Source organism: Accipiter gentilis, chromosome 1 (genome assembly GCF_929443795.1).
Source record: "Accipiter gentilis chromosome 1, bAccGen1.1, whole genome shotgun sequence".
In the NCBI taxonomy this organism is placed as follows: domain Eukaryota; kingdom Metazoa; phylum Chordata; class Aves; order Accipitriformes; family Accipitridae; genus Astur; species Astur gentilis.
In genome coordinates this window covers 3,207,934-3,233,210 of record NC_064880.1, presented here as the reverse complement: position 1 = coordinate 3,233,210, position 25,277 = coordinate 3,207,934, and the positions used below count along the sequence as shown (strand labels likewise).

General features: G+C 46.1%; 2 protein-coding genes across 2 annotated transcripts in view; both read left to right on the top strand.

Moving 5' to 3' along the window:
• Positions 1-474: 474 nt before the first annotated feature.
• Positions 475-6,948, top strand: TMEM88B (transmembrane protein 88B). Its single transcript, XM_049803120.1, has 2 exons — positions 475-1,455; positions 5,422-6,948. Exons 1-2 carry the CDS (start codon positions 1,186-1,188, stop codon positions 5,689-5,691), a joined length of 540 nt encoding a protein of 179 aa, XP_049659077.1. The 5' UTR covers positions 475-1,185; the 3' UTR covers positions 5,692-6,948.
• Positions 6,949-20,912: 13,964 nt separating this feature from the next.
• The window catches only part of VWA1 (von Willebrand factor A domain containing 1), a 34,322-nt gene continuing 29,957 nt past the window's right edge, over positions 20,913-25,277 (top strand). Inside the window, exon 1 of the mRNA XM_049808959.1 lies at positions 20,913-21,016. The gene's annotated coding sequence lies outside the window, so the exon portion shown is untranslated. The remainder of the gene's footprint in view (positions 21,017-25,277) is intronic.

The following is a 25,277-nucleotide window of genomic DNA, read 5'->3' as shown; positions in this document are numbered from 1 at the left end:
GTGATCATGCACGTATGTGTGTATCTAAAAGGCTACATAAATGTGCAGATATCACTGAAATTCTTGAATAATATTGATCATAGGAGGCAGGTGAAATAATTGATAATTGCTGTGCCTTCACTACAAGAATATCAATATGCTCTGCAAACAATAACAGTAATGACTGCAGAGAACAGAAGATTTCTGAGGTATATAGTGACTATTACCAATTTCTCTAAGTTTTTTTAATCTAGAGAGAAATTGTAGAAAATTAATCAGGGACAGAATAATTAAAACTGAAGAGGGACCATCTTGACCTGGGAATGTATGGTTCGAGTGTGACTCTTGGGTGCTGCGTGCTAAATCACTTCAATAGCGAGACAGCTAGATGTAAAGGATTGGCTAGCACAGAAAGCAGCTTCAGAATCTACTCTGTAAACACAGCAGTGTTGCAAAGCTCTGAGCGCCAGCTCAGAGAGGAAGACACTGCTTGTATTTGAGTGCCTGTGACTGCAGGCAGCTGAGAGCGGTGAAACCACACGCTGCTCCAGTCTTGGCTTCCAGCTCTGCAAGGTGTGGGCAAGGACTCCAGCAAGGCAGAGAGTGGAGAAACTGCTGCTGTTCGTTATCTTTACCAGTCACCTCATTTGGATGAGAGTTGAGTAGGAATATTTACTTGGGTACAGGGTGAAGAGCATGGAAAGATGATCTGAAGTCAAGGAACTGTCTGAAAGTGCCTAAGCCTCATATTCTTAGTGAACATCAGTGCTCAAAGGCGAAGGAGGATACTAAAGCTAGGCACTTTCTGGAACCGAGCAGCCTATCAAAGCTGAGACAGCAACTGTTTGGGACCTCTTGGCATCACAATCCTAGGAAGAACAACAAATTCGGGAGTACTATGGATTCAAAAGCAAAATAATAGCTGTTGCCAAACTTCCAGCAGCCACAGCTACTTTGAAACTGAGGTTGGGACACTGATGGAAAACATTCTGAAAAAAACCAACCTGTGCTGGCCAGGTCCTGAGAAAGCAGGTGGCCAAAAGAGGTCTTTGCTTCTTTGCTCCATTATGATCTCTGGTTAAGAGTTCTTGTCCACGTGTGGAAGAAGCAGGAAGAGCCTCTGCAAATTACTTCCCAGGTCTGTTGCCAAAAGCAAAGAAACCATTTTGGATAAGAGTGTGGGCTGATTAACTATCTTCTTGAAGAATGTCTGGCCAGGACGCTGAGGACTTTGGAGCAGAAAACCTCTCAGACAAGTCTCGGATGATTACTACCCTCCCGCCATATGACATGGATGACCAGCTCCTTCCCAGGGAGCCACGGAGTGCCTGGTGCTGCTTGGCATGGACCCTGGTGGTAGTCACCATGAACTCCCTGGTCTTTTTAATGAATTTGATCCTGATGTTCGTTATCTTCACCATTGTGCTACTTCCTACCATTGTGGTGGTTTACTTTGGCTTCCAGTGCCACTCTCGGGTAAGTAAGCCTTGCTCCATTTGGCTGCTAACAGCCACCTCTAAAGCAGGGCCATCTATAAGGGTTTTGTTTTAGCCCATGGGGAGCAGTGGCTGTAAAGGCAAGGCTAGGCTCCCCGAGCTTTGGCTTTGTTTTCATAAAGGGTGTGTACGCGTATAGATTTTTTTTTCATAAGGGCAGGGTATGTGTATAGACTGGGCTGACAAGAACAGGTTTATGGCGGTTCATGCTGACCTGAAGTTTCTTGGTTGTACGAGGGAGCGGTCTCTCCTGCTTGGTGTCTGTGGCACAGCTGTAAGCAAGGCTGGCACGTGCATTTGTCTAGGGAAGTACAGGTTTTATGGTTTCTGGACTAATTGCCTTAAAGTAGTTGGTTGGCACCTATAGATTCAGTGTCAGTAAGTTAGCACAGAAAGGCTTTTATTGGAGAGGCAGGGAGAACGCTGACAGCAGCTGCCTGTGACTGCCGAGCTCCTCGGGGACTGAGATGGGATGGGACCCCTTGGTCCTGATCCCCTGTGCACTCCACTTTGTACACTTGTTTAAGTGTGAAGTGATCAGAGATAAATCTACGGCGTTTCACAACAAGGTTGCATGAGATGCCGGTCTTGTGGGCACACCTGAATGCTGGCAGGAAGGAGCAAGATATATTTTCACCCCTCCCTTCTTCCCAGTATTGTGGGAAATGGAAGCTTGACTGGGCAATAAAGTTTATTCCCACGAAAATAACAAGCAGCTGTGACAGCTCAGGTGAATACACTCCCAGGCTTGACAGAGTTGCTGTTTGCATTTTAACGTCACAACATTTCTCCCTTTTCTGTGACCTCTGTTACTGAGAGCTGCCAACCTGAACTCCTCTGTAATTCGCACAAGCCCTACATGGGTTCTGATAGGGTTTGTTACTTTCCATTTAAGTAAGCCCTCTACAGTGTTTGTCATATTTGATCTGCCCTATGGCTAATTATAGAACTAGTAAAGTCTAACAGAATATATAATCCCCTTCTTACGCCAGTCTAACATTCACGTGTTTTCCCAAATGTGCTGTACAGCTTCTCACACCAACAAATGAGCCTACTTTTGTCAGTAAGGGCTCTGGCTGTGTGCATGTCTATTCCAGTTGGTTGTTTTCCTCTGGATTTCATTATTTCATTACTTATAAACTTCTTCTTGGTATATTTCTATAAATATCTTTGGAATCACTTGACTAAGCGTGGATGTGAAAAAGCAGTTCTCCTGTTTTCCTCGCAGGCAGTAACTGTTAGACCAGCTCAATATGACTTCTTTTGCTCATTATCCTAAGTTAGAAGAGCTCTTTTACTTCCTACTTTGGGGAAAACCCCCACACACTGTAGTACCCTCTCCCAGCAGGAAGAATTGACTCGAAATATAGATGCTATTCATCTCCCCATTCCACAGAATCTGAACTAAAGGGAAGGTTATTTAAATGTTCTCAAACTGATGTATTTACCTGAGAAATATTGAAAGAAGAAAGCTTTTCCCCTTCCTTTTACTGAAATCTGTGCTTTCTAGCTAATCACCCACATCCTTGGGACCTCTGTCTGAGTGAGCAGATTCTAGCGTGGGTGGTAGGAAAGGATTCAACCATGCAGCAGGGCTCAGCCATTTGCCCAGTTTAATCCAGTAGGGCTCTGCCAACTTCTGTGGAGCTGTATGTGGATATACCTGTGGAGATCTCGCTCCACAGTGAAGGAGGAGACCCCTTCTCTGCCTAGCTGAAGTATAAAAGCACATTTCCCAGATGTGTAAAATGTCACTCAGCTCTGGGAGAACAGCTTCTTTGGCAGCACTTTTAGTGCCCGTGATTTATTCTCAGGAGCTGTGTGTGTGGTAAAGGTGCTCATTCTGTAGGTGGAATCTGAGTTTGCTCACTTGAGGCCTCTAAACCCTGGGGCACGACAGCATGCTAAGACATACTGTTGGCTGCAAACATTTATAGCTTTGGGGGATGTGCTGTAACTTTCCAATACAGCCATTGCACTGTATTTTTCAGCTGACATCCTAGCAACACGAGTTGTCAGCCCACAGCTCCCTTTCTCAAAGCTCCCTGACAAAGGGCCTGTGCTGTTATTGTTTTCTCAGTACTGATGTATTTGCTGGTCTGAGAAGTTTGGCTTTGATTTTTTATTGCCCTGAAATTACGACAACTCATAGCTGCTGTTACTGAAAAGCTTTTTGTGATCTTGCAAACTAATGAACAGGGAGACATCTGTCATGGTAATTGTTTTGTAGAACAGGGCAGACACGAGTGGTGCTGCTAGTTGGAGTGAAGCATAATTCATAGAGAAATCATGTACCTCTGGGTCAGGCAATTCCCACTGTGGCTCTGACACCTTTTGGAAGTGTTTGACTATGGGATGCAAATGTATGTGATGCCTAACAGGGTAAAGTTGGAAGCTCTGGAGAGCCTACAGAAAGCAAAAGTGGCTCAGAGGGGTCCTGATCTACCTGAATAGTCATGCAACCCTTCTTCATTTTGGGTCGCGACACTTGCCTTTACAGTCCATGGCTGTTAGGATTTTCACATACAAAAGGGCAGGTGAGTAGAATGACTTTTGTTTTATTGAAGAGTACGTCTTCACAAGAAATAACCTAATAAATTCTCACTGGGAGAAAGTGCAGTGTGAGCCATTGCCTTGTTAAAATGGCTGGTCCGTCTGCATAAGTGCAGCGTGGATGCATATTCTGTAAGACATGAGGCTTTTTAGGGTAGGTTTAAGAGGAGATTGCCTGCAAAGCCCTTAAATCAATTTTTCCTATGATCTGAAACCGGTCCTTGAAAGTCATAAATAGGGACTTCAAATTGGACCCAAAATGGGAAATAATATGAGGACTGCCTCCCAGAATTACCTCTTCCAGCTTCACTATGCTTGACCCTCATCTTGGCAAGTTCTGCTTTGCACACACAGTGCTCTCCAGTCGAAGGCTTTGAGGACATGCAAAAGTTTTTTCTAGTACAGCCAAGTACATTAGAAATGAAAGCAACTGTGTTGCTGTTAGCTGCATGGAGCCTTTTAACACAGACTTTAATAGGCATAGAAAGGGATTGTGGCAGTATGGCTTGTAAAGAGCAGCCCTTTCTCTGGGCTACTGTTTTTCAATGCCTTCCTAGTAGCCAGAGGCTGATTTCTGCACTGCAGATCCATTAGGTGGATTTTTTTAATTTTTTTTTTTTTTTCTCAGTATGATGGGTTGTGTTTCTTGTACTGCTGAAAGAATATGGCAGAAGGAAAGGAAGCTAGGGGACATGGGGATTGCCTGTAGCAATTCTTAATGCAGAACAACTGAGTGGCTTGACAGGGATCTCCTGCTGCCAGGATGAAAGGAGTGCTTTAAATACCATTCAGCAAGGACTGGTTAGTGTGCTGGATGCTTTGCAGCAACATGGGGTGAATGGGCTTTCCTGGCAGATTTTGTAGTGCAAAGAGGTGCTAGGAGGTAGAAATGAGCACAGCGTGTACACAGAAGACAGAACACAAAGGGGTCTGTTCCAGGGCAGGAGTCTGGAGAGTCTCCAGCCAGCGGGTAGCTATGGAATGACCAATGTCTGTCTGCAGAATCTAACATCTTCCTGTATTTTTATTTACTTTGTTATAATTTCCAGTATGTTGTGCCACCCACATGGATGTAGCAGCAGGAGTCCTCTTTATTTGGTTTCTGCCTATCAAATGCTAAGCTGTGCTATTCTGATGACTTAATAAAGATTAGCGTTTCCTGCTTCAGGATCAGTGTGTAGTGCTCTTGTCTCACAGGGATGCTAGAATAATTGAAAGCTTGATTAAAATGTGTTGTCGGTCACACGGTGTAGCCTGAAGATTGCTGAGCTCAGCTTGGAGAGAGGGAAGAGGTGTGAATTTCTCTGAAAGCACTAGAAACTCAAGTGTACTTTGGTCACCACTCCTATCCACCACCAGATCTGTGACAAGCTCTCTCTCACTCTTTCCACAGGTGCTGCACTCAGCTGCCCGCTACTGCAAAAGCATCTTGGATGACAACAGCTCTTCTGCCCTCATTATCCTTGGCTTCGTCATCATGTCTCCTCTCATTGTGGTGGCCATGGCTATCTACTGCAGCCTGGCAAGGCGTCTCCGTCTCTTCATGTGCTTCCAGCCATACAGCAGGGCTGTGTACAAGGGGGTGAAGTGGCGCTGGTACGAGGAGGGAGGCCTGTGCAGCTGTGCCAAGGGCTGGAACACTCAAGTCAAGGCCTGGGTATGAGTTTCCAGTACCAGAAGACCTGCCCTAGCCAGCACCCTCTTCTCCCTGCCCTGTCCCTCCCCACCATCACCTCCCAGAATCACCATCCTGAGGGCTCTATAGATGAAGGCTGTGTAGTACCTAGATGTGAGAGGAAGAGAGATCTGTTAACGAGCCGTCTCCTACAGCTTTGTAAGTGGTAGGATTCTGCCCATGATGAGAGAAATACAGAAAACACAAGTCCTTGAAGGTAAAGACAACATTGAGCTCTGAAAAGAACAGGGACTCCTCCCAGTGCCTGTTGCATTAAGAGCCCAGCACTGTTTCCAGTCTTGACAGCATGTTCTGCCTCACATGGGACATAGAGTACATGTTTATAGGATTAAACAGTGGTGGGAGCGGCTGCTGACTTTGCTACCTGCCTCAGAGAGGTCTCTTTGGGAAAGGCAACCTTTGGTGAAACATCCAGCCAGGAGGAAGCAACTGTGGTTCTCCCAAGTGTTGGACTGCCAATGTTTCTAACCTCTTGCAAAGGTGTCTGTAGGTCACTGCCTCTGTGATTTTGGGGATCCACCACTTTCCTATACGTCAGATATCCTTCCCCCACTTAGCAATCCTTCTTTCCTGTAGTCTATAGTAGTGCTTGTGCTCCTTTCACTGTTCCCGAGTCAGGTCACTGGGTTGGCTGTGGAAACAAATGCTGATCTTTGGGTCTCTTCCCTGACAGCTGCTGATCTGAAATATGCTTGTCTGGTAACGGCTGATGGTTATTAATCAGCGAATAGCTTCTTGTCCTTTATGCTGCGGTCAGGTGGTTTTGTCTGGGGCTAAATACGGCTCAGGTCCAGTTTTAGAATTCCTGGCAGGAGGAGCTGAAGAATCACGGTGGCTGCTGAACACTACAAGTTCTCCCAGGTCTGGGCTAAGAGCTTAGGCCTGTGAGGAACAGCGTATAATGTCTTGTTTGGAGGGTCAGAGATACCTAGATTTAGGGTTAGTGCTGCAGTTTGAGAGGAAAACTGGAAAGGGTCAAACTGACTGTTGAATGCTACAACTGAGTGAAAAGCACGGTGTATGTGAGATGGTATGGCAGGTAGGGAAAAGCATGGCAGCTTGATGCATGATTCTCTCCTTTCAAATCGCTGTGGGGCTCTAATGTTCAGTTAGTGGGGTCTGTGTGCTACTGATCACTGCAAGCTGTGTACTCCCACTGGCTGTTTTTCCCGTCTCCCAGATATAACCATTTTAAGTGTTATGTATAAATAAAGATCGTGCCAAATCTCCACTGAGGGAGTTTTTCTCTGTTCCGCCTCAAAGCGCTGGCTGCATCAGTGATGCCCATTGTACCACAGCACATATCACTGGAAGTTAAAATGTAATTTCTGTTTTCTTTCTGAGGATTGATTTTTCCAGTCTATGTAGCCTGCAGAGCCCTAGTCCCACCCAGAGTAATAACCAGTGGTGGCTACAGGTGAAAGTGAATTGAACTGGCAGGAAACACCCCATGCATGGACAGCGGGACACTCGGTCCAGGCACCAAAACAGACAGGAACAACACAGGGATGGCTGGAGGTAAGCACGGTACTGTTGTTGGACGCCTTGTGTTGAGAGACTAGAGCCATTCGTTTGGGCTTTGGCCATCACGTTGCCTTGTGATGGTCACAGGCTTAGCTTTGGACTCAGGCAAGCAGGCATCTCTGTGCAGCTATTTGTGCTGCGAACAGATGGGCAGCAGCGCAATATATCTACTTTGCTGGCTCCATGTGTGTGTTCAACTGAGTCAGTCTGCCAGCCTTTATTGCTATTTATCCCATCCTGGCAGCTGCACTAAACCAAAGCCTCAACAAACCACCTCCACAATACTTCAGGTACAACTGATCTGATATTTTTCACTTACAGTTCTAGCTGTTGCTTAATGTTTCTGTGTACCAAAGAGGAATGAACAAGATTGTTCCATCCCAGAACCTGAGTGGTTGAAGGAATATGGAGTTTGCATTTTAATGCTTTTCCATTGCTCTAGGATTTTGCAGGGTGAAAGTGCTGACTAAATTGTTCTGATGCCATTCAGGAGAGCAAGAATGCATTAGCATTTGCTCAGACCTGTTATATGAGCATAATGGACTGCCTGACTTGAAAAGGGAAATAAAAGTGCAGCAAGTAATTGGTTTGAGCTTCTTCCTTTAAGCTAGAGACTTCTGTCCTTCCATAATAGGATGTCTATTCTGAAGCTCCAGGCTTTAATGATTACTGTTACATCTTTGAATTCTTTGAAGCAGTAAGAAGAAGAAGAAGTTTCTTTTCTGTAAATACTTTGAAGCTGACAGATGAAGTGGATGGCAAAGGCAGTACTTCTACATTCCCACTTCACTGTGGGACACAGATAGCAGTGGATTGGCTGATTGTCTCCTAGCAAAAACAACATAAAACACGATGAGGGTGACACATGCCTCTGTATGGCTTCCATGCAGACTACTGTATACAGTGTTTACAAATACCACCCTCTAAAAGGTCCCCGAAACACTACATTTTCTGTCTCTGCTTGTCCTTTGTTAAAACTAAAGATCTGGGCTCAAATAAACATTGCTGACTTTCCCGTGTCCTGCAGATCATCTGATAGATGTGCCCTCATCTGCCTGGGACCACCTTCTGCTGTGATTTCTCCCCTGGGGTGACAGGAGTGGGTTTGCTCTAACCTCTTCCAAAAGGTGCTTTGGTAGCAGGTTGCAGTGCATTTGCATCCGTGCAGTGACAAAATCCTGAGGGACTGCGGTACTCCCCCTTTGATCTGCTTGCAATATGGTGGGAGAGACACACACGAAAGAGAAAAATTTGGAGAAGGCATCAGCAAGCTGGTCTGCCCCAGGGCTAATAAAACAGTCCTCCTTCAACTAGTTCCTTTAATAAAGAGCCAGCTTAGGGTCGGGAGCACATGATCATCTCATGTTGTGCCTCAGCCCATGAGAAATGAAACACCTCTTAAAAAAAAAAAAAAAAGAAATTGCAATTGATCATACTGCTGACTGTGTTCATTGCCATTCTTCCCTTTTGGTGTGGCCTTCTGTTTCCTCCCTGCACCTCTGCTGTCGGTCTCTGTCTCATCTTGCAGAGTTAAAAGGAGAGAAATAGTCGTAAATTTCTGACAGGACTGAGGAAAAAAGAGAAGTTCTGTTGTGTGAAAAGGAGATACTGTGTTACAGGACAATAAGGTTTTGCCTGGAGGCAATGTTTGCTGGCTGGGTACAGATATTTGATATGAGCTGTTGTTCCTTTTGCTCACCTGTTGTTTAATCCAACTGCTTTTACAAGGAAAATATTCTTAAACTTAGCTATGGTGCAAGTATTGTAGTGAACCATTCCCATTGCTGCCTCTGCAGAAGAAATTAAGAGTTATTGGCAACAGCATTCTTAATAAAACAAGAATTGATTTAATTTGGTATTTTACTTTACAGCGAGTTTTAATAACAAAGGGGAAATGAATCTACCTAAAAGCACGCTTCTTCTCTGTAGCAGAACAAACTTCACGTCAGGCTGTACCTCAGGGGTGTCCTGGCAGTGCCGTAGCTCTGATGTGAAACTGGTTTGATCCTAAATTTCCTGTAGAGAGTACAGAGACATCCTTAATATCCTCAGCCTTGGATCAAATCCTGAGGGCAGCTGTGCTGGCCTGCTTTCTGCAGGGCTGATGTGCCAGGCAGGGACTGTGCCCACAGATGTTGGGGGGAAAGTGTGCTACCGAGCAATGCCTGCTTCTTCTAAACTCTTACAGACAGGGCTTTGTTCTGTGAGCTCCCGACCCAGTGCGGAGTTCAGAGCATAGCTCTGCTTAGCAAGATGCTGAAGGAAGACAGAAGGAAATGTATTTTAACTGGGTTTTTTAAAGTCCAACTATGTACGGATTTAATTTCCCTGGAACATCATCTTCTTTGATTCAAAGCCATGGCACTAACTTGGTACTGATGTACCTCAGAAGACACTAAAATATACTTCCACCCAACAAGACTTTGGTCAGGTACAGTGTTTATTTGTGCTTCCCTGCTCCTCTGTCATCACTGAATGGTCCAGATCCAAAGCCGATGAAATCACTAGAAAGATGCCATGTCTCAGTGGGTGTTTAATCATGACTTAGTCCTTCACACTAGGGCTGGAAGCAGCTGTTCTGGCAAAGGGGAAAATAGAAGAAACACAGTTGCACAGCCACTTCTACGTCATGCCTGGGAACATGCAGCAGACCAGGTGCTAATGCAGAGCTGGACTCCTAAATCCACACCCACACAAAAAAATGTACACCAGGGGGAATCATGCAGCTGAGCAAAATATATGAGACAGCTCATATATTTTCACCTGTTTCTTGTTAGTAATATGACTAAGGGGTTCATTAGGACTGCTCACGTGCCTCCCTTTCACCCTTCCAGGTGGCTTCTCCAACACAGAAAGGTATTCTTGGTTACCAGTATTTAGTATTTCATTTATTATTCCTTTCCTCTTAATTTGTTATCAGCTGCTCACACCGCTCCCAAATGGCTTTGCTGCATAGTCAGCCAGAGCGCCTAAGGACCAGCTTTCATCCACCTAGACGAGGTTTCAGAAGGAGTCCTGCAGCCCAGGCTCAACAGTCCAGGGCTCAGTTGCTATAGCAATACAGGTTTCTTCATCTGCCTGCACACGCGTCTATGTTTGCGAGCATTCTGGACTTTGAATCAGGCTTCAAGGCAAACATCAGGCATTTAACTGCTGGGCAGCCCTTGGAAAATAGCATGGTAAAAATGAGCAGTGCTGTGAGCATGTATCATTGATTTTTAGGCAAAAGTGGTATTTGCAGCCAATACTGTGCAATAGCAGCGCTTTTAAAAGTAGATGCACCTACTATAATATTTTATCTGGCTTTGCCCAAGAGAGGCCACGAGGCTGGAACGCTCTCATGCACAGAACTGCAAGGACAGCAACCTCTCAGTGTGCTAGGGGAATGGGGAGGATGGTGGAGTTGCCTAGAAAGACCAGGAGCATTTTAAAGCACTAATTATACATATCTGTGAGTGGCACTGGGTTTCTCCTGGGGCTGGAAAGCAGACTCTTGAGGTCCCTTCCAGTCCTACTCATATGATTTTCATGTTCCCTTTCTTTTTTCTATTTTTTTTTTTCTTTTTGATCACGTCTGGTAAGAGACAACAAGGTTTCTGAATCAGCCATTGCTGAAGGGCACACAGCTCTCCTGCCCTGCCTTGCAGTGATTGAGTCATTCACTGTCCTTAGGACAAACCCTCCTCTTGGCTATAAGCATCAGCTCGAGAGTTCTTCTTCATCATCTGTAAGTATGACCCAGCCAGCCTGGTAAGACATGAAGAGCTCTTCAAGGCTATGAAAAATATCCAGAATGGCATGCTGAAAACATTACTCTGTGCTTTGTGAAATGAACCAACATTGCAGGAGCATTTAATTTCTGCAGTGTGAATTCCTAGGATAGAAAATAACCCAGAAAGAACTGAAAGTGCTGACAGTCAGTGCCAAGCAGGTGATTTACCTTGAGCCATAGCAGGATACATTCTTAGTATAAATTATATGAGACAGCTTCTTTGAGCCAGATTTATGGAAGTAAAAGAGAAGTGCAATATAGCTACAAGGGAGGGAACGAGTCCTAATTTGTAAAAGTTTCCTCCTCGCAAGGAAGTGCTGTTACAGTCTGTCCAACTTGACGACACTGAGCTTATTACCTCACCCCTCCACTTCCATGGGCAGACTTTGTCATGGGCCTCAGCATCACTGTGGATAAGTGTTTATGGAAACTTTATCTGCAGATAATATATGGATTTAATATGACAGAAGCGAACACTAACAGGTTTCCACATGTGGCAAGAGGAAGAGCTTCTCTCAACATACAGCCCTATTAAGGAATTTCTCGGATTTGTACTGTGTGTAAGAGCTAGTGATGAATAAGCCCAGGTGCTCCTGAAATAAAGAACAAATTCTTCCCTTGCACAAGCATAGATCTGGCCTAGCGTTATTGAAATCGGTGGAAACACTCTAGATCTGCAGCAGGGTAAATGAGAGCACGCTTCAGCCCATGGGAATGCAGAACCTGTACAAATCACAGGGAAATTCTAAACCGGTGGAAACCAGGAACCGAATAACAGGTTCCCTGCCTCCCTGCATTTGCCAGTTGAAGCCTCTGAGTCCAGCAAAAATTCTAGCTGAAACATTTAAGCCATTTCCCAGTGCTTTCAGCTGGGTATTGGTGCTCTGATGCCTTCAGTTATTGGAGTACTCAGCTGGGGGCAGCGCAAATAAGAACCATCTGTCGAGCTGAACTGAAATCAGGAAGATCTTCTTTTAGAGCCAAGGACAACGTAGCATTTATTGGAAGGATGCTAAATTCCTCCTTTGAGGGAGGTTAGCAGAAAGGAAGCTGGAACCTGCCGCACATACCATGAGAGGAAGTTTAACGCAAACCGTTAGATCCAAGGGTAAGGCTGAGTCAGATTGAAAACTGAGCATCCTACCTGCTCCCAAGGGATGCTCCGTCAGCACTGGGAGTGGTGCGGGCAGTAAGCCTGGTTGTGAGAATGATCCCAGTTACAGCCATGCAGCACGTAGTGAAGAGAAGGGACTGGGGCTCTGGGTTTCTTCTTGGGAGAGTTCCTCCACCACCCAGGGCACAGCAAGATGCGTTAAAAGGAACCAAATTCAATGCGAATTGCGAGCACTTACACTCGCAGGAGTTCTGGTTCTTCCTAAGAGTAAGAGTTACTAGTCTCTTGCAAAGTACTCTTAGGAGGTTGGCTATTGCTCTCAATCTTACCGCAGGCAGTTTAATACTCCATGTGCTTAGTTTTCTGTGAATAACTCTCTAGGCAAATTTGGCAGGGATCTGCGTGGCAATAAAATTCCAATGACATATGTACTGGACAATTTCTTTTGCTCTCTGCATTTGTGTTGCTGACTGCTTAATTGTAACTTGAATGTCTTTGGGAAAATTTCTGTTGTCCTCCTTCACCTCCCTTCTCTTTCACTGAGCTAACTAGTCACCGATGATTGTTTCCAGCCCTGCTGGAAAATTTGGTTAGAATGAATGGAAGCGATTAAAGAAAGAATAATCAGGGAGTGCCTGCCAAGGGCTCCTTCACTCAGCTGATCTTCCTAGTACAGAAGTGCAGGCAGAATGGGTCGCGGACTGCAGCCCTGTCCTGGGAATACTCCCCTGGGACATGACTGGGGCGCTAACTGTGAGAGCCGTTGTGCAAATGAAAGGGACAAAGGTGAGAATGAAAGTGGTGATTTAACCTGGGTTTCTGGTACACCAACGCCTCCACCTATATCAAACTAGTCCCTCACAGCAAAAATGCCCACAGTTTTTCCCCACCCCAGGAAGTTCTGAATGGCAGAAGGAAACAGAGAAACTCTATAATTTTTCAAGTGCGTTGTGTAGCTTTGTTAAAATGCTAATACCAGTCTGAAGCCATCTGTCAAGCACGCATTGCCAAAGGGCTTGTTGTTTATGAGTTGCAGAAGAATGTGAAAATAAATAAACTTTATACAGAAAAAAAAAATCAATAGTAACACAGCAAGTCTGGAAGGGTACATCTGCTAGACATTGTAGACAGTACTTCCCAGGTCTCTTTGAGACCTAGAAACTGCAATTTAGAAAACCCCTACCAATTACCATGACTCATCTCTATTCGGAGGTCTGCACGTTAAAAAGACAGACTGGAAAAGAAGTAGAAAAAAGAGGCTGTTGGAGTCTGTGATGACCAGAAATCAAGATTTCACTTTAAAACAGACAGACTACAGAAAGAAAAGTACCTGGGCATCACCAACACAGAAGTGTTTCTGAAAAGCAAACCTTTTCTTTGGGGAATTAAGTGCAAGCAAATATTGCCCCAAGTAACTTAGTGCCTTTGTTTCCCTCCTCGAGGAACAGTGTTAATAGCCAGGCTCCCAAGGTCCAGCCAGGCTGGGTGCAGACATTGCCAAGGACTATGGAGGTCCCTGCTGTGTTCTAGGATATTGCCTGGGCCCTCCATGCGCTAGAAGTTGTCACCCATTTGAGTCCTCATGGTATGTTAGTTCTTCATAAGCAATTTCAAGGGGGAAAAAAAATCACTTTGTTTCTCAAGGAGGAAGAAGGGGAATTATTTTCAAGGAAGTCAGATTTATATCTGTTTATTCATCAGCTTATGTAGCTCTTGTGGATGGAGACGTTATGCACCATTAAGTGTTGTCTGGGACTTCCTAAAGGACGCTTCGCCTAGCAGCTTCAGATTAGCTACTCCGTTCTGTGCCACAAAACCTTCTGCAGCATACGTGCAGCAATGCTCTAGAGGAGCGTGACCTGTGGTTTTGTGAGCTGCTACAGCACATGCGGGGGCCGGGAGACAGGACTGGGACAATCAGGACCACGGTGTTTCTTGGCTTCGCATCTGGTAGTGCATAGCTGGATTGGCCTCTGTTTTTTTGGTCCCCCTTTAGCTGTCTGTCATCTTCCCGGACGGAATTTCCCCTAATTTCATATATTGTTTGCAAATGCATGACATGGCTTGTTCTACGCCTGGAGGAGCAGCTCTTCTCTTGTGTGCCCAGGCCTCAAGATGGTGCTGTGGGGCTGAGGCTGGAACATGCGAGTCCCTTTTGGTCCATCCAGACCAGAGTTGAGACCTTCTGATTTGGGACAGCCGGTCCTGGACACTGTGCTGTTTCCTACCTGTGACTACAGCCGGCACCACGGATGCCGGGAAGGCAATACGCAACTGGCTTCATAGTGGTATATGTCCAGACTGAGAACCCACAAAGCCATGGGATTTGGTGGAAGTGGCATTGAGCAGGCTGGATCAGAGTTTTAATTCGAGCCTTGGCTCAGCATTGCCATCTTGCAGGCTCTTCTTCCAACCATGCACCTGGGCATTGATTTTGGGTTGAATCCCATCTGACTAGGCAAGGCCATTTTTGGTTAACAGCATCTGTCACTGGAATTTTGGCCAGATCTGGTCCTATTTAGCTGGTGACGGCTGAAAAATGCGGAGGGGGAGGGAGTATATGATGGTATGATCCTGTGATCTATTGCTGGAAACTAGTGCCATTTCACAACAGAAAATTCAAGGGGATCAGTGTGTCCTGGCACAATGCACGCATTTTCTGTAACTGCCAGCAATCACCTCCCAAGCCAGTCGTCATTGCTTTCCCTTTGACCTTAGCCTAACCACTTCCCGCAGCTGAATACGAAGTCGACTCTCACAGAGCTGAGCTGCTGACGGGAATATTCACCCTGCCTATCTGTGGCAGCAAGATTGTTAGGGGCTGCCATCATTGCCACGTGAAAGAGCAATGCAGAGGCAGGCTGGGCAATGGTCCCGGGTTTTGCGGTGGCATCCCAAGCAAAGGATCTACACCCCATTCTCCAGGCCCTGACTCGCGGCCTGCTCTCACTGGGAAAAATAGGGACATTTATCAGACCAACAAAAGAGCAGCTTTTCATGAAAAGAGCCATGAATTGTCCACGCTGGATGCTCAGCGCTCCAAGGGTTGTTGCCGCTGCCACGGTTTTGCTTTGCATTTATCCTCTCTGCCAGCACATGAGTTCATGGAAATGCTGGCCGTGGGCAAGCAGGACAGCCTGCGGTGTGTGGGGACCAGACCATACTGTGGGTGGGTGCACTTGAATGCCAGAAGCAATTGAATCCCGGTCATCTTTCTAAGCCAGCTCCTCCCTAGCCACACAGCAAAGAGGCACAAGTGACTGATTAACCAGGACCATGGAGGGGAGGACGAGGGACACGCTCAGCATCTACACTAGTCACACCAAATGAAGTGCAATCTAAAGCTGTGCTCCAGGAATGCCGGTTTGCTGGCAGCGCTGCCCAGGGGACCTGTCCTTGGATTCCTTCCCTGAACACAGGCCTAACTCCTGAGGCAACTGCAAGGAGGAGCAAAAGGATGTTTACTCAGGACATTCCCTACATTCAGTAAAATGACTGAGAGCTACTGAAAGGGGCACTGCCCCTTGAAGGGCATCCTAACTTTGAGTTGTCTGCTGAGCCGTGCCAGCTGGTGAGCATTTAAGGAGTTGTATGCAGCTACCCAGCCAGCCAGAGTGCGTTTTACAAAGGTGCTGGCTCTGTGTCTAACTCTGTGGCAGCAGGGATGTGGTGCTCAACAGGAAAGTTAATTCCTGCTGCTCACCTGAGAGCACTGTTCTGCTCCTGCCTTTCAGCAACAGGGTTAATAAAGCACTGTGCTAAAATTAGTCTCTTGTCAACACTTTTTTATCTGCATGTCATCAAGCAGGAGGCTGCTGGAGTATGTTAAAGCCTTCATGAAATGTTGCAATCCCAATTACATTGTTTATGACTGTTCTGCCCATCTGTGCAGGCTGGCAGCTGAGGTGATGATCAGTGCAAAGGGATAACTGCAACTTCCCAGCCCCTGCACCTATCTTGTCACTCTCCAGTGATTGTAAAGGAGTGGGAACCTGCCTAAGGAAGATGGTTTTAGATAACACAGTGAAAACTGCAAAGAGAAAGCGACTGGTCTGGCTTGGGAACCAAAAGGGCAGGTGGCCAAGAGTGTGAAGGGAGCTGGCTCCGAGTACCTTGTCTGCAGAAGAAAACATGGAAGTGTAGTTGGGTCTAGTGGGTGTCACTATGAAAGCAATCTGCACTTGGGATCTGATGTTCATGAAAGCCTTGCTGCTAGTGAGCCGCTTAGCAAATCCCTGGCATCTCCAGGGTGTGAGACTGAGCAGAATACAGTTAAAGGCTGTTGAGGATTTCCCATAGGCACAGACCAGTTGTGGCCCACCTTTAATACCATTGAAGGTAACTTTTTGGGACAGACATTTGGCAGGGAGGAAGGGGAAACAGAGTTGTCCTTTTTCTTTTCCTGTGGTGTTTCAGCATATACTCGTCAGGCTCTGAGGCTTTGACCAGATCTACTGGCACAAGTTATCTCACTCGATATTTAGCGGGGAGCTGAAAAGCCATTCCCAGCCCTCTTAGGTGCTGGAGATTGTTTTGACATCCTGTCTTTGGGGCTACTTTGTAAGACAGGACATCTCCGCATGAAGCAATTTGTCCCGCTGTCAGCACAACTGGTGGGCTCAGCATCATAAAAGCCAAGCAAACCATACTGGGAAGGACCTCTGGGTCAAACCAGAAGATACTGACGTGCTTCTGCCCCGTGAGACTCGGTGGGCAATCCTCCAGCAGGTACAAAGTAGACAGGACGTGCAGGGCTGGACCTGGTTTTCAATGGTTTGCGTGACCCTCAGGGAGAGATAAGGAGCAAGGCAAAAAAAATCCCAAACAAACCAGTAAGGAAAACAGTGGTACTGTCTGGTTTGCTCCTCTGCTTTCAGTTGCCGCCAGTTGCACTTGTGCCTGCTTTCATTGTTTCCCAAGCACATAGTGTAGAGTGAAGGAAACCAAGCCCTAGACCCTAAACAGATGAGCAGAAGTAAAAATAGAAACTAGGGGAGCAGACTTCCTTGCAGACGTAAGCCTCTTGTTGCTGAAAGCCAAGAATATCTGCTTTGTTCCTGAAAAGTCCTCCTGACTCCTTCTCCAGCTTCTGCTCACTGATCCAGGCTGTTTCAGCGCCGGTTGTGATGCTGAGGCTGGGGGTCTTCTTAGCACATTTTGGAAAGAGTTTCTGAGCCAGTGTTCCAGTGTAGACTGTTCATAACCCGTTCCCACAGACATTAGCAGAGTTACAGAAGTGGTTATTGTCCAGTTTGAAGGACACTGTCCCTATCTTGAAATCTGGTGCCATGCGCATGAGCATTAAGCAGGGCTCCTCTGAGGCTGCGTATCTCACTCCTTTTGCTTGTGAATCTGTGTGTGGGGATGTACATGGAGGGAGAGGTATTCAAGCAGCATGACTAACTCTTCTGGATACGGTTTTGATATGACCCATTTGTTTAGCAGTAAAAAATACAGTGCCTGGTCTGCAACAGTATTTTACAGCACATGCGAGGAGCGAAGGATTGTAAGAGCCCTCCATCATGGGGCACCCAGAGGAAAATTCCTCAAGGCCACTGCAGCTGGTCAGTGGCTGAGCTTAGAGGGAGTGCTGGTAAAAATGAAGAAGCGCTTACCATGGGAAAGAACATGGGGCCCTAGTTCAACCACTCCACATCAATTGCTTTAGAAAGTCCACAGACTGCTGTGATCCAGCCTGTCCTCGAGGTCAGTGGTAGCAGGGAGAGTTTCTTTTTGGTTTCTATTTTAGCTGTGCTGACCATGGTCCCATGTTGGCTACCAGCCCTTACATTGAGAGTCCCACCTTTTCAGCCATCCTGGATCCCTTAGCCTTCCTAAATCATCTGCAAAAGCTATGTCTGCTGCTGAGATATAAACAGAGTCCTTCCACTCACACAGCACTCACTATTTCAAAGGAACAAGTGTTAGCTGAGTCCAGCTGGAAAATAAACATCCTTATCTCTTGAAATGAGCTCAGCCATGCAGCACGTTCAGGGACTGGCTTTCCTGCTAAAGACTCAGGCTTTACCATAACAGTACACGGGAAGGGAAGAAAAGATCCAACCAGTTTTCAACAAACTGCTTTTGGATAGCTCTTCTTTCTTCTTGGAGATGGCTTTCCTTTGTCACACTGCTTTTCCCCTCATGAGGTCTTGACCCATGGACAGGGAGAGTGGAATTGTATCAGCTTTTGGGGACAGATGCTTTTACGAAGACCACTTTTCTTGCAGGCACCAGCTGCACTTCACACTGCTGCAGGACATGGAGTTGCCATTTAATTTGCTGTTGCATCCTGGCTCCATCTGAGCCAAATGCACCAGGCAAACACTCTGGTTGTGATATTCTGGCATCTGCTTTCTAGCAACAACTGGACTCCAGATACTTAGAAATCTGGAGGAAAAAAAAAGAAGCATAGAGAGGAAATCAATCAGTCAGACTTCAGACCACAAGAGGTTTTTAGTTCAGGTTACAGGGAAAGAGTTCATTCAGCCTTCTGATTTACTTCTTATTAAAAATGCAATATTCCATATCCTACATAAATAGAGGGAGCAGGGGTAAGACAGAAAACGCTTTTGCCTTGTTGCAATGAAGGATGTCATGCAGCTGAATAAGGGTGGGGATAACTTTTGTTATTTTTCTAGTTTGTTGTCAGTAGCTAGGCATGGCTCTGTGCCTGCCTGTCTCCGTGGGCTAGACCATTCCTGTTAGCACTTGGCAAATCAGGTTTCCTTAGGATTTGCAAAGGTTCTGTGGGTGGAACTCATCTCAACTGCTTGGTTTCTCTGATCAAGGGCCTTTTGTTCATGGGGCTTTTTGGGACTTGCCTTGATCGTTTAATTTCTTGTTGCTCCTTGCCATCATTTTAGCCACACAAGTGTAGCCAAAGGGTGCGATGCACCTTCGGGGTTGTCTCATCAAGATAGCAGTGGTCGAGAACAGGGGGTTTTGTTACATGTAAGCTGGAAAAATACAGTTTGAGATTTCTTGGAGTACAAATGTTGTAGCAGCAGAATTCCTTCATTTCCACCAGAAAGGGTACTTTGGGTAATGGCTGTCAATGATGGAAAGTTAACCCTCATCCCAGCATAGCTGCCAGCTTTTCAATACAGGGGTTTGATGCAAAAAGGGGATTATATACATTGGATATGTGGGCTTAAATAAAGGTCAAATCCCAAGGCAACAATATTGGAGCCCCCAGCTGCCTCTCTTTATAGGCTGCTGCTGTTGGTAGCAGAAGGGTACTGTACACTGCAATCTTCTCTGGAATCAGTACACGGTATTTTGCAGCTTGCCGAGTGCTTTGCAATCAGCGAAAAATGCCAAGTGCTACAGCAGCAGGTTCTCTTGCCATCATGAACGTGAATTGAGAAAGACGCTGGGGTGGATGCTGGCACTTCAATGGCTATTATTATGCACAGAACAACTCAATTTCCAGAAGAAGGAAATGCTTCTCTAGAGCAATAAAGATACTTTCCGAACTATTGCACAGTAACTCGCAGACTCCCACTAACGATGGTTAGAAGGAAAACCTGGAGACCAGCAAGTCCCCTTTCTTGTCCTAAGAAAGACTGGAAGGATATAAGAAAGCAATCCAGCCTGAGGCTCACACAGACAAGAGAGGTTGTTCTCTTGTGTACCTATCTGTACCCCAGGGCAGTGGCTGTTCATAACAGATGCGCCATCTCACTGTTGATCTTGCTGGATATGGCTGTTCAGCAAAACCCCATGAACATTCTGGAGACAAGAAAAATTCTCTCCAAAGCCTGGCCAAGTGTTTCTCTGGCACAAGACATTTTCATGAGGTCACTGTTGGAGTTCCTCCCACTGTCTAGATCATTCACAACCAGAAATGAAAAAATTTCTCTTTGGGCTTGAGACCCCTCACATGCAGGGTGCCTTGCTATGGTCTACCATAGGACATATCTATCTTTGCATTCCTGCTGGCATCCTCTTTAACACGGTTATGTCTGCTACAGAAGGATTTAGGATACTTACTACAGCTTACATGACATAGGCTCTGTCTCCAGCTTTCATGCTCCTTCCAAAACTGCAACACAGACAAGTCTTGTCATCACTGATTAATGAACAACCGTAACACGAAAGAGTCTGGGAATCACTGCACTAAAACTGTCTGTCTGCTTTTTGATCTAAAATACTGGAAAATGTTTGATTCCAGTTAGGGTCAGAGGTCTAAAATATAGGGGTGGAAAGCCTGTGGTTTTGCTGGGTTGTCCAGCTATCAAAGGCTGGTGAAAATTGGGCAAAGTGTGTCTCCTCACATACAGCCATAGCCTAGTCTGAAGGCCCAGGAGAGAAGAATGAAGAACTCCCAGAGCTTCACAGCTGCTTTGGAGATCTGCAGGGAATTCTGCACAAGGAGAGAAGGTCTTGGTAGCTTACATGCATAATGATGCGAGCAATAACATAAACAGCCTCAGGGGAAGACTGCAAACAAAAGGCCCTTTTTTTTCAGTTTCACAGTTCCATTCTGCATCTGTTTTTCTTCTTTACCCCTCCGTGACACCTCTCCATCACGTTTCATGCACCATCTCCATTCCTGACAAGCTTGGAATGGCCTCTCAAGAGCTTGTCACAGAGATGAGGAAAGAGAGCACATGAAAAGAGAAGCTCTAACTGACTTCTGAGTGCCTTTCATGGGGAAAATACCAGAACAGCAATATCCTTGACAGGTGCCAGGAAGCGGTGCAGAGGCAGAAAAAGCCTCATGTGTGGGAGAACGCTGCTAAACAGGATCTGCCAGACTTCCTCTGCATGATAGACACGCAAGCAGGACAAGCGATTAGGGCAGACCCCACACTTAGAGCAGCCCAATTTGAACGAAGCTTCCCGGCCACTTCTCTTGGAAAATGACTGTGGAAGTGGTAAGTATGACTTCATTTCTTATATGGTTCAGTACTGCAGCTGGGAAGTGGAGGAATGGCTGGAATTGCAAATTTTCACATTTTTAGTAAAGACCAAGATTTGAGTATAAACATTTATAGAGATGTGGGTCGGTGTTAGTGTTTGTTTAGCTGTTTCTGTGGTGCTGCTTCTGACATGCTATTTCTCTGAATGTTTAGTGGCATTCCCAGTGACCTGTCACATTTTGAGCGGTTTCTAGGACCATTCTCTAGGAATTTGCTGCAGTGGCAGACTTCCACAAGGCTAATCTGTTCAGAAACCCCACAATGGATTTAAATTCCTTTCCAATCCGAGTAATGCTTCTTACTTGATTGATTTCTCTTTCCTCTCCTGTAGGGAAGTAAGGAGTGTAGTCACAGATCCAGATGTCAGCATATATTGGTTACTTAGTGCTACTTGATGCTACTTCATGCATCTGTTGAAACAGACGTGGGTAAGAACTACCTTGTAAAGAAGGTTGAGAGTGGCAGTCCTCAGGTAACTTGAGCAGATGATGGGGTAGAAGGCAAGGTGTGTTTAGTTGAAAACGCTAAAGGGGTGAGTCAGAGCTCACCCAGGGAGACTGCTAGGACAAGTACATTTATTTCAGGGTATTTTGGGGTGGCTCTGGTCATATATTTACTGACTGATCTAGTGGGAAATATCTGCAGCGTTTTTCTAGTTCTCCATGTTCCAGTTTAAGGTATGGGAGATAGTCAGTGCTATCTAGTGGCAGAGCTTTAGGTCATTTGCTGTTAAAGTTGACTATATGCAAGATGTAATTAGAGATGTAAGGAGTGTGACTAGGGCTGGATAATCTTACCAATATGAAAAATTAAACTAAAAAGCTCTGGAAATGTAAATAAATTACCGGTATTGCTAACTGAGAGCAGCAAGCTTGGTGAAGTACTCCACTGTCGTGGATTGCAATTCCAATTCTAGTTCTTCCAACACACTCGATGTCCAAGTGTTTAGGTAATGTATGCCCAAGTGTTTACAAGCTTCCCAGAGTCCTAAGAAAACTCGTGAATGACGGCAATTATTCTCTGCTCTTAAATTAAGCATGCATAGACCTATGTACAGGACTGGTGCCTTAGAGAGAGTATTCCTGAAAAACCTGTGGTGGAGCCTTCTGTGCTCACCATCTTTGCTGTGGGAAGCCGAAAAGCAGGGACCAGGGCTGGGTGTGAGATGTGAAACTCTATGGATAGAGCCTGCTAAACAAGAGAAGCTTTGGTTAAATATTTTTGCAGAGAGAGAAAGTGTATGATGTTTCCATTGGTGGATGGCTGGATGGAGTTCTGCATTCACATCACCTGTCTCTTCTTTCTTGACTGAAGAAACAAATTCATCTCTGCAGAGGGAGCCTGTGCCTCCATGGAAGGGTGGAGAGCAGAGAGGATATTTCTGTCTAATAGTACCACTTATTTGCGGGGGAATATTTTTGCTTTCATTGTTCTTTCATCATTGGGTCAGGCATTACGGCACCCAGCTCTAGAACAAAAGTCTCTTATCCCCAAAATAGATGGGAATTGTTTTGATTGCTTTGCATGCATCAAGTCACCTCTTTCTTTATGGACTACTGGAATTGCAACTATTTCCCTAGTGAGACGTGGGAGGAGTATAAGGCTGGCAGGACTTGCAATAAGGAAAGGATAGCTGTCAGACATAGCATTTCCCAGCAGAACCCTTTGTTTCCTTCAGGCTTGTTTATGCAACAGGTTTTCTAATGTAGGACCCTGTGCCCCACCTGCCTTCTTTCAACAGTAAACAGCAACTTGCTGTTGGTAGGATGTCTTTTCCCCTCCCCTCTCATTACTTTTAGATTTCAGCAAGTATGGCTCTTTCCAGTAATGAATTCAAGTTGAATAATACAGACCTGTGTCCCCAACAGGCCACCCACATGTTGACTGTCACAAGGCATCAGATGCAGTTAGGCTTCTGCCTACGTCAGGTGGCCCATGGTGAAATTGGTCCCTGACTCTCAGCAGCAAGTTTACCTTCAGCCTGCAGACAGAAGCCTACTGTGCAGTCCTTGGAAATCCCAGCAGCCCTCCTCTACCCTCTTAATTTATAAAATGACTGACCTCAAACGGAGCCTGTGATGGCAAAAAAAGGACATGTGAGACTCTTGCCAGCTCCTGAGTGTTGGTTTGCGTGGGGAGTGCCAGCCTTGCCCAGGCACAGAGCGTGTGCTGCTCTGAGTGCTTTCCCTCCTGAGCTTGCAAGCGTCTTCCTTTGCTCCAGAAGCCTGACTAGCTCTGCTCTTTTGTGCCAGAAAAGCCAGACTCCCACGTGGAAAGACTGTGGGAGATGGTGATATGGGGTAGGGGAAGGTGGTAGCTTGTTGTGTGGTTTTATGCTTGACTCCGCTGATGTCCACTCGCTCGGCGTGGTGTTGGCTTTAACGTGACAGAAGGTAGTACTTTTCTCCAGCATTTGCTGTGTGGGGCAGCATGTTGATTGTCTCATCCTGCCTGCGGCTTGTAGGCACCAAAGCCTGCATCCACAAGGCATCTACATCTCTAGAACTTGCTGAACATGTGGAAAATGAAGAATCAGTGCCTTGAAGGAGGAACTCAGATCTGATTCACAGCTCATCCCATGCTATGACCTGTGAAAAGGAGAAGCAGGGCGTATGGGAGGAGAACAGTTGTAAACCAAGGGCTTTCAGGGGTTGCCGTGGAGGCTGGAGAGAAAATCCCCACTCGGATGCTAACCAGCATGGGGGGACAAGTTTCCAAGCGTTACAGGAGCACAGAGTGAGCTAGCCAAGGTCAGCTGGGCTGGAGGAGCCCTGCAGACAGCACAGGGAGTTATTCCCTTTCCTCCCACTCACTCCCCAGCTGCCTTGCTGGGTTTGGACAAAAACGGTGATTGTTTTTTGTGCTTGAAGCCTTGTTCCTGCTCAGATGTTTTTGCCTTATTACTGAGGGAGGGTGAAAGGCTTCAGATGAAAAGTGAGCCCTCAGCAAAGCCTACCTTAGTGGCAGTCTAGTTCTAAACCCCGAAACCGAAGGTCAGTTCCTTTCTGGCAGCCTGGACCAAAGAAATAACCTCTACAATGGGACTCTGGAAATCCCTGTGCCAGCCTGGTCCAGGTGTGCTCTTCTGCTGTAGGTGCTGAACCTGTTCCCTCCCAGCATGCCAATTTTCAGACTACACTTATTCTGAAACTAAGCTTCCCTAGTCTCAAAGGCTGCTGGCACGAGAGTAAAAATAAGACGACTGGTAGCTCTGCTCTCCTGCCCCTCATCAGAGAAGGAGGCCTGCTGAGCTGTCACCTGGGTATTGAGGCTGATGGAAAATCAGCCTCATTCTCTTCTGAATTCCAGGCTGTGAGCAGAGAGCATAGCTTGGCCAGCACTCACGCAGCTGTGCTTGAAGTGGGGTCAGGCAGCCTCTTCTGATAGGAACTTACAAGCCCCATACTGCTTCCCTTTCCTGTTGTGACTGGATGCAGGTCTGATGGGTGCTCAGAGGCCAATTCATCAATCTCTTTGTCTGCTTCCCCCTCGCCAAAGCTAAGAACTCAGCAGAGCCTGGCAAGATTTAGACAAGTCTCTAAAAATAGAGCACACCTGAAATACAGCCGCTTTGCTGATAGGAACAGAAACTATCCTATGCTGCTTTTTTTGCTCTATTCCCAACCTTAAATGGGTTGTAGCACCAGGGCATGAGCTTGTGAGGGGTGGGCTACTGCCCTGATAGCCTCTCCTTATGCAACCACTACTTGCCACTGCTTGAAACACGAGCCAGAGATGGATGGAACAGTGCCGTTGTCCAAGAAAGCTGCTATAAGTCATGATAGAGTTAATTCAGACCTTCAAAAAACACACAGCAGTCTGTCAGACCCTGCAGAGCTGCAAGGGGTATTAGGCTGTAAAACTGTCTTAAAAATTACTGCTGCAATTCAAAGAAATTGGGTATGGGAGCTGAAATAAACAAAATAGATGACAATCCAGCCTCCTGGAGGAGAGAAGCTGATATCCTTTGGCTCCGTTGTTTCTTTGCTGGCTCCTCCCTTAGACACCCTGCAGACAAGCAAGCCCAGGAAGATTGTCTGAATGCATGAGTCTCCTTTGCATTCATGCAGAATGTTTTCTCCACCACGTCTTGCTCTCGTGTGTGTGCCTGCAGGCTGCTCCAAATTGTCTTCTCTATCGCAGGCTGACGTGTTAAGAGATTACAATTATTGAGAGAGGCTGAGAGTTCTCAAGACTGAGAACTTGCTGTTCAATG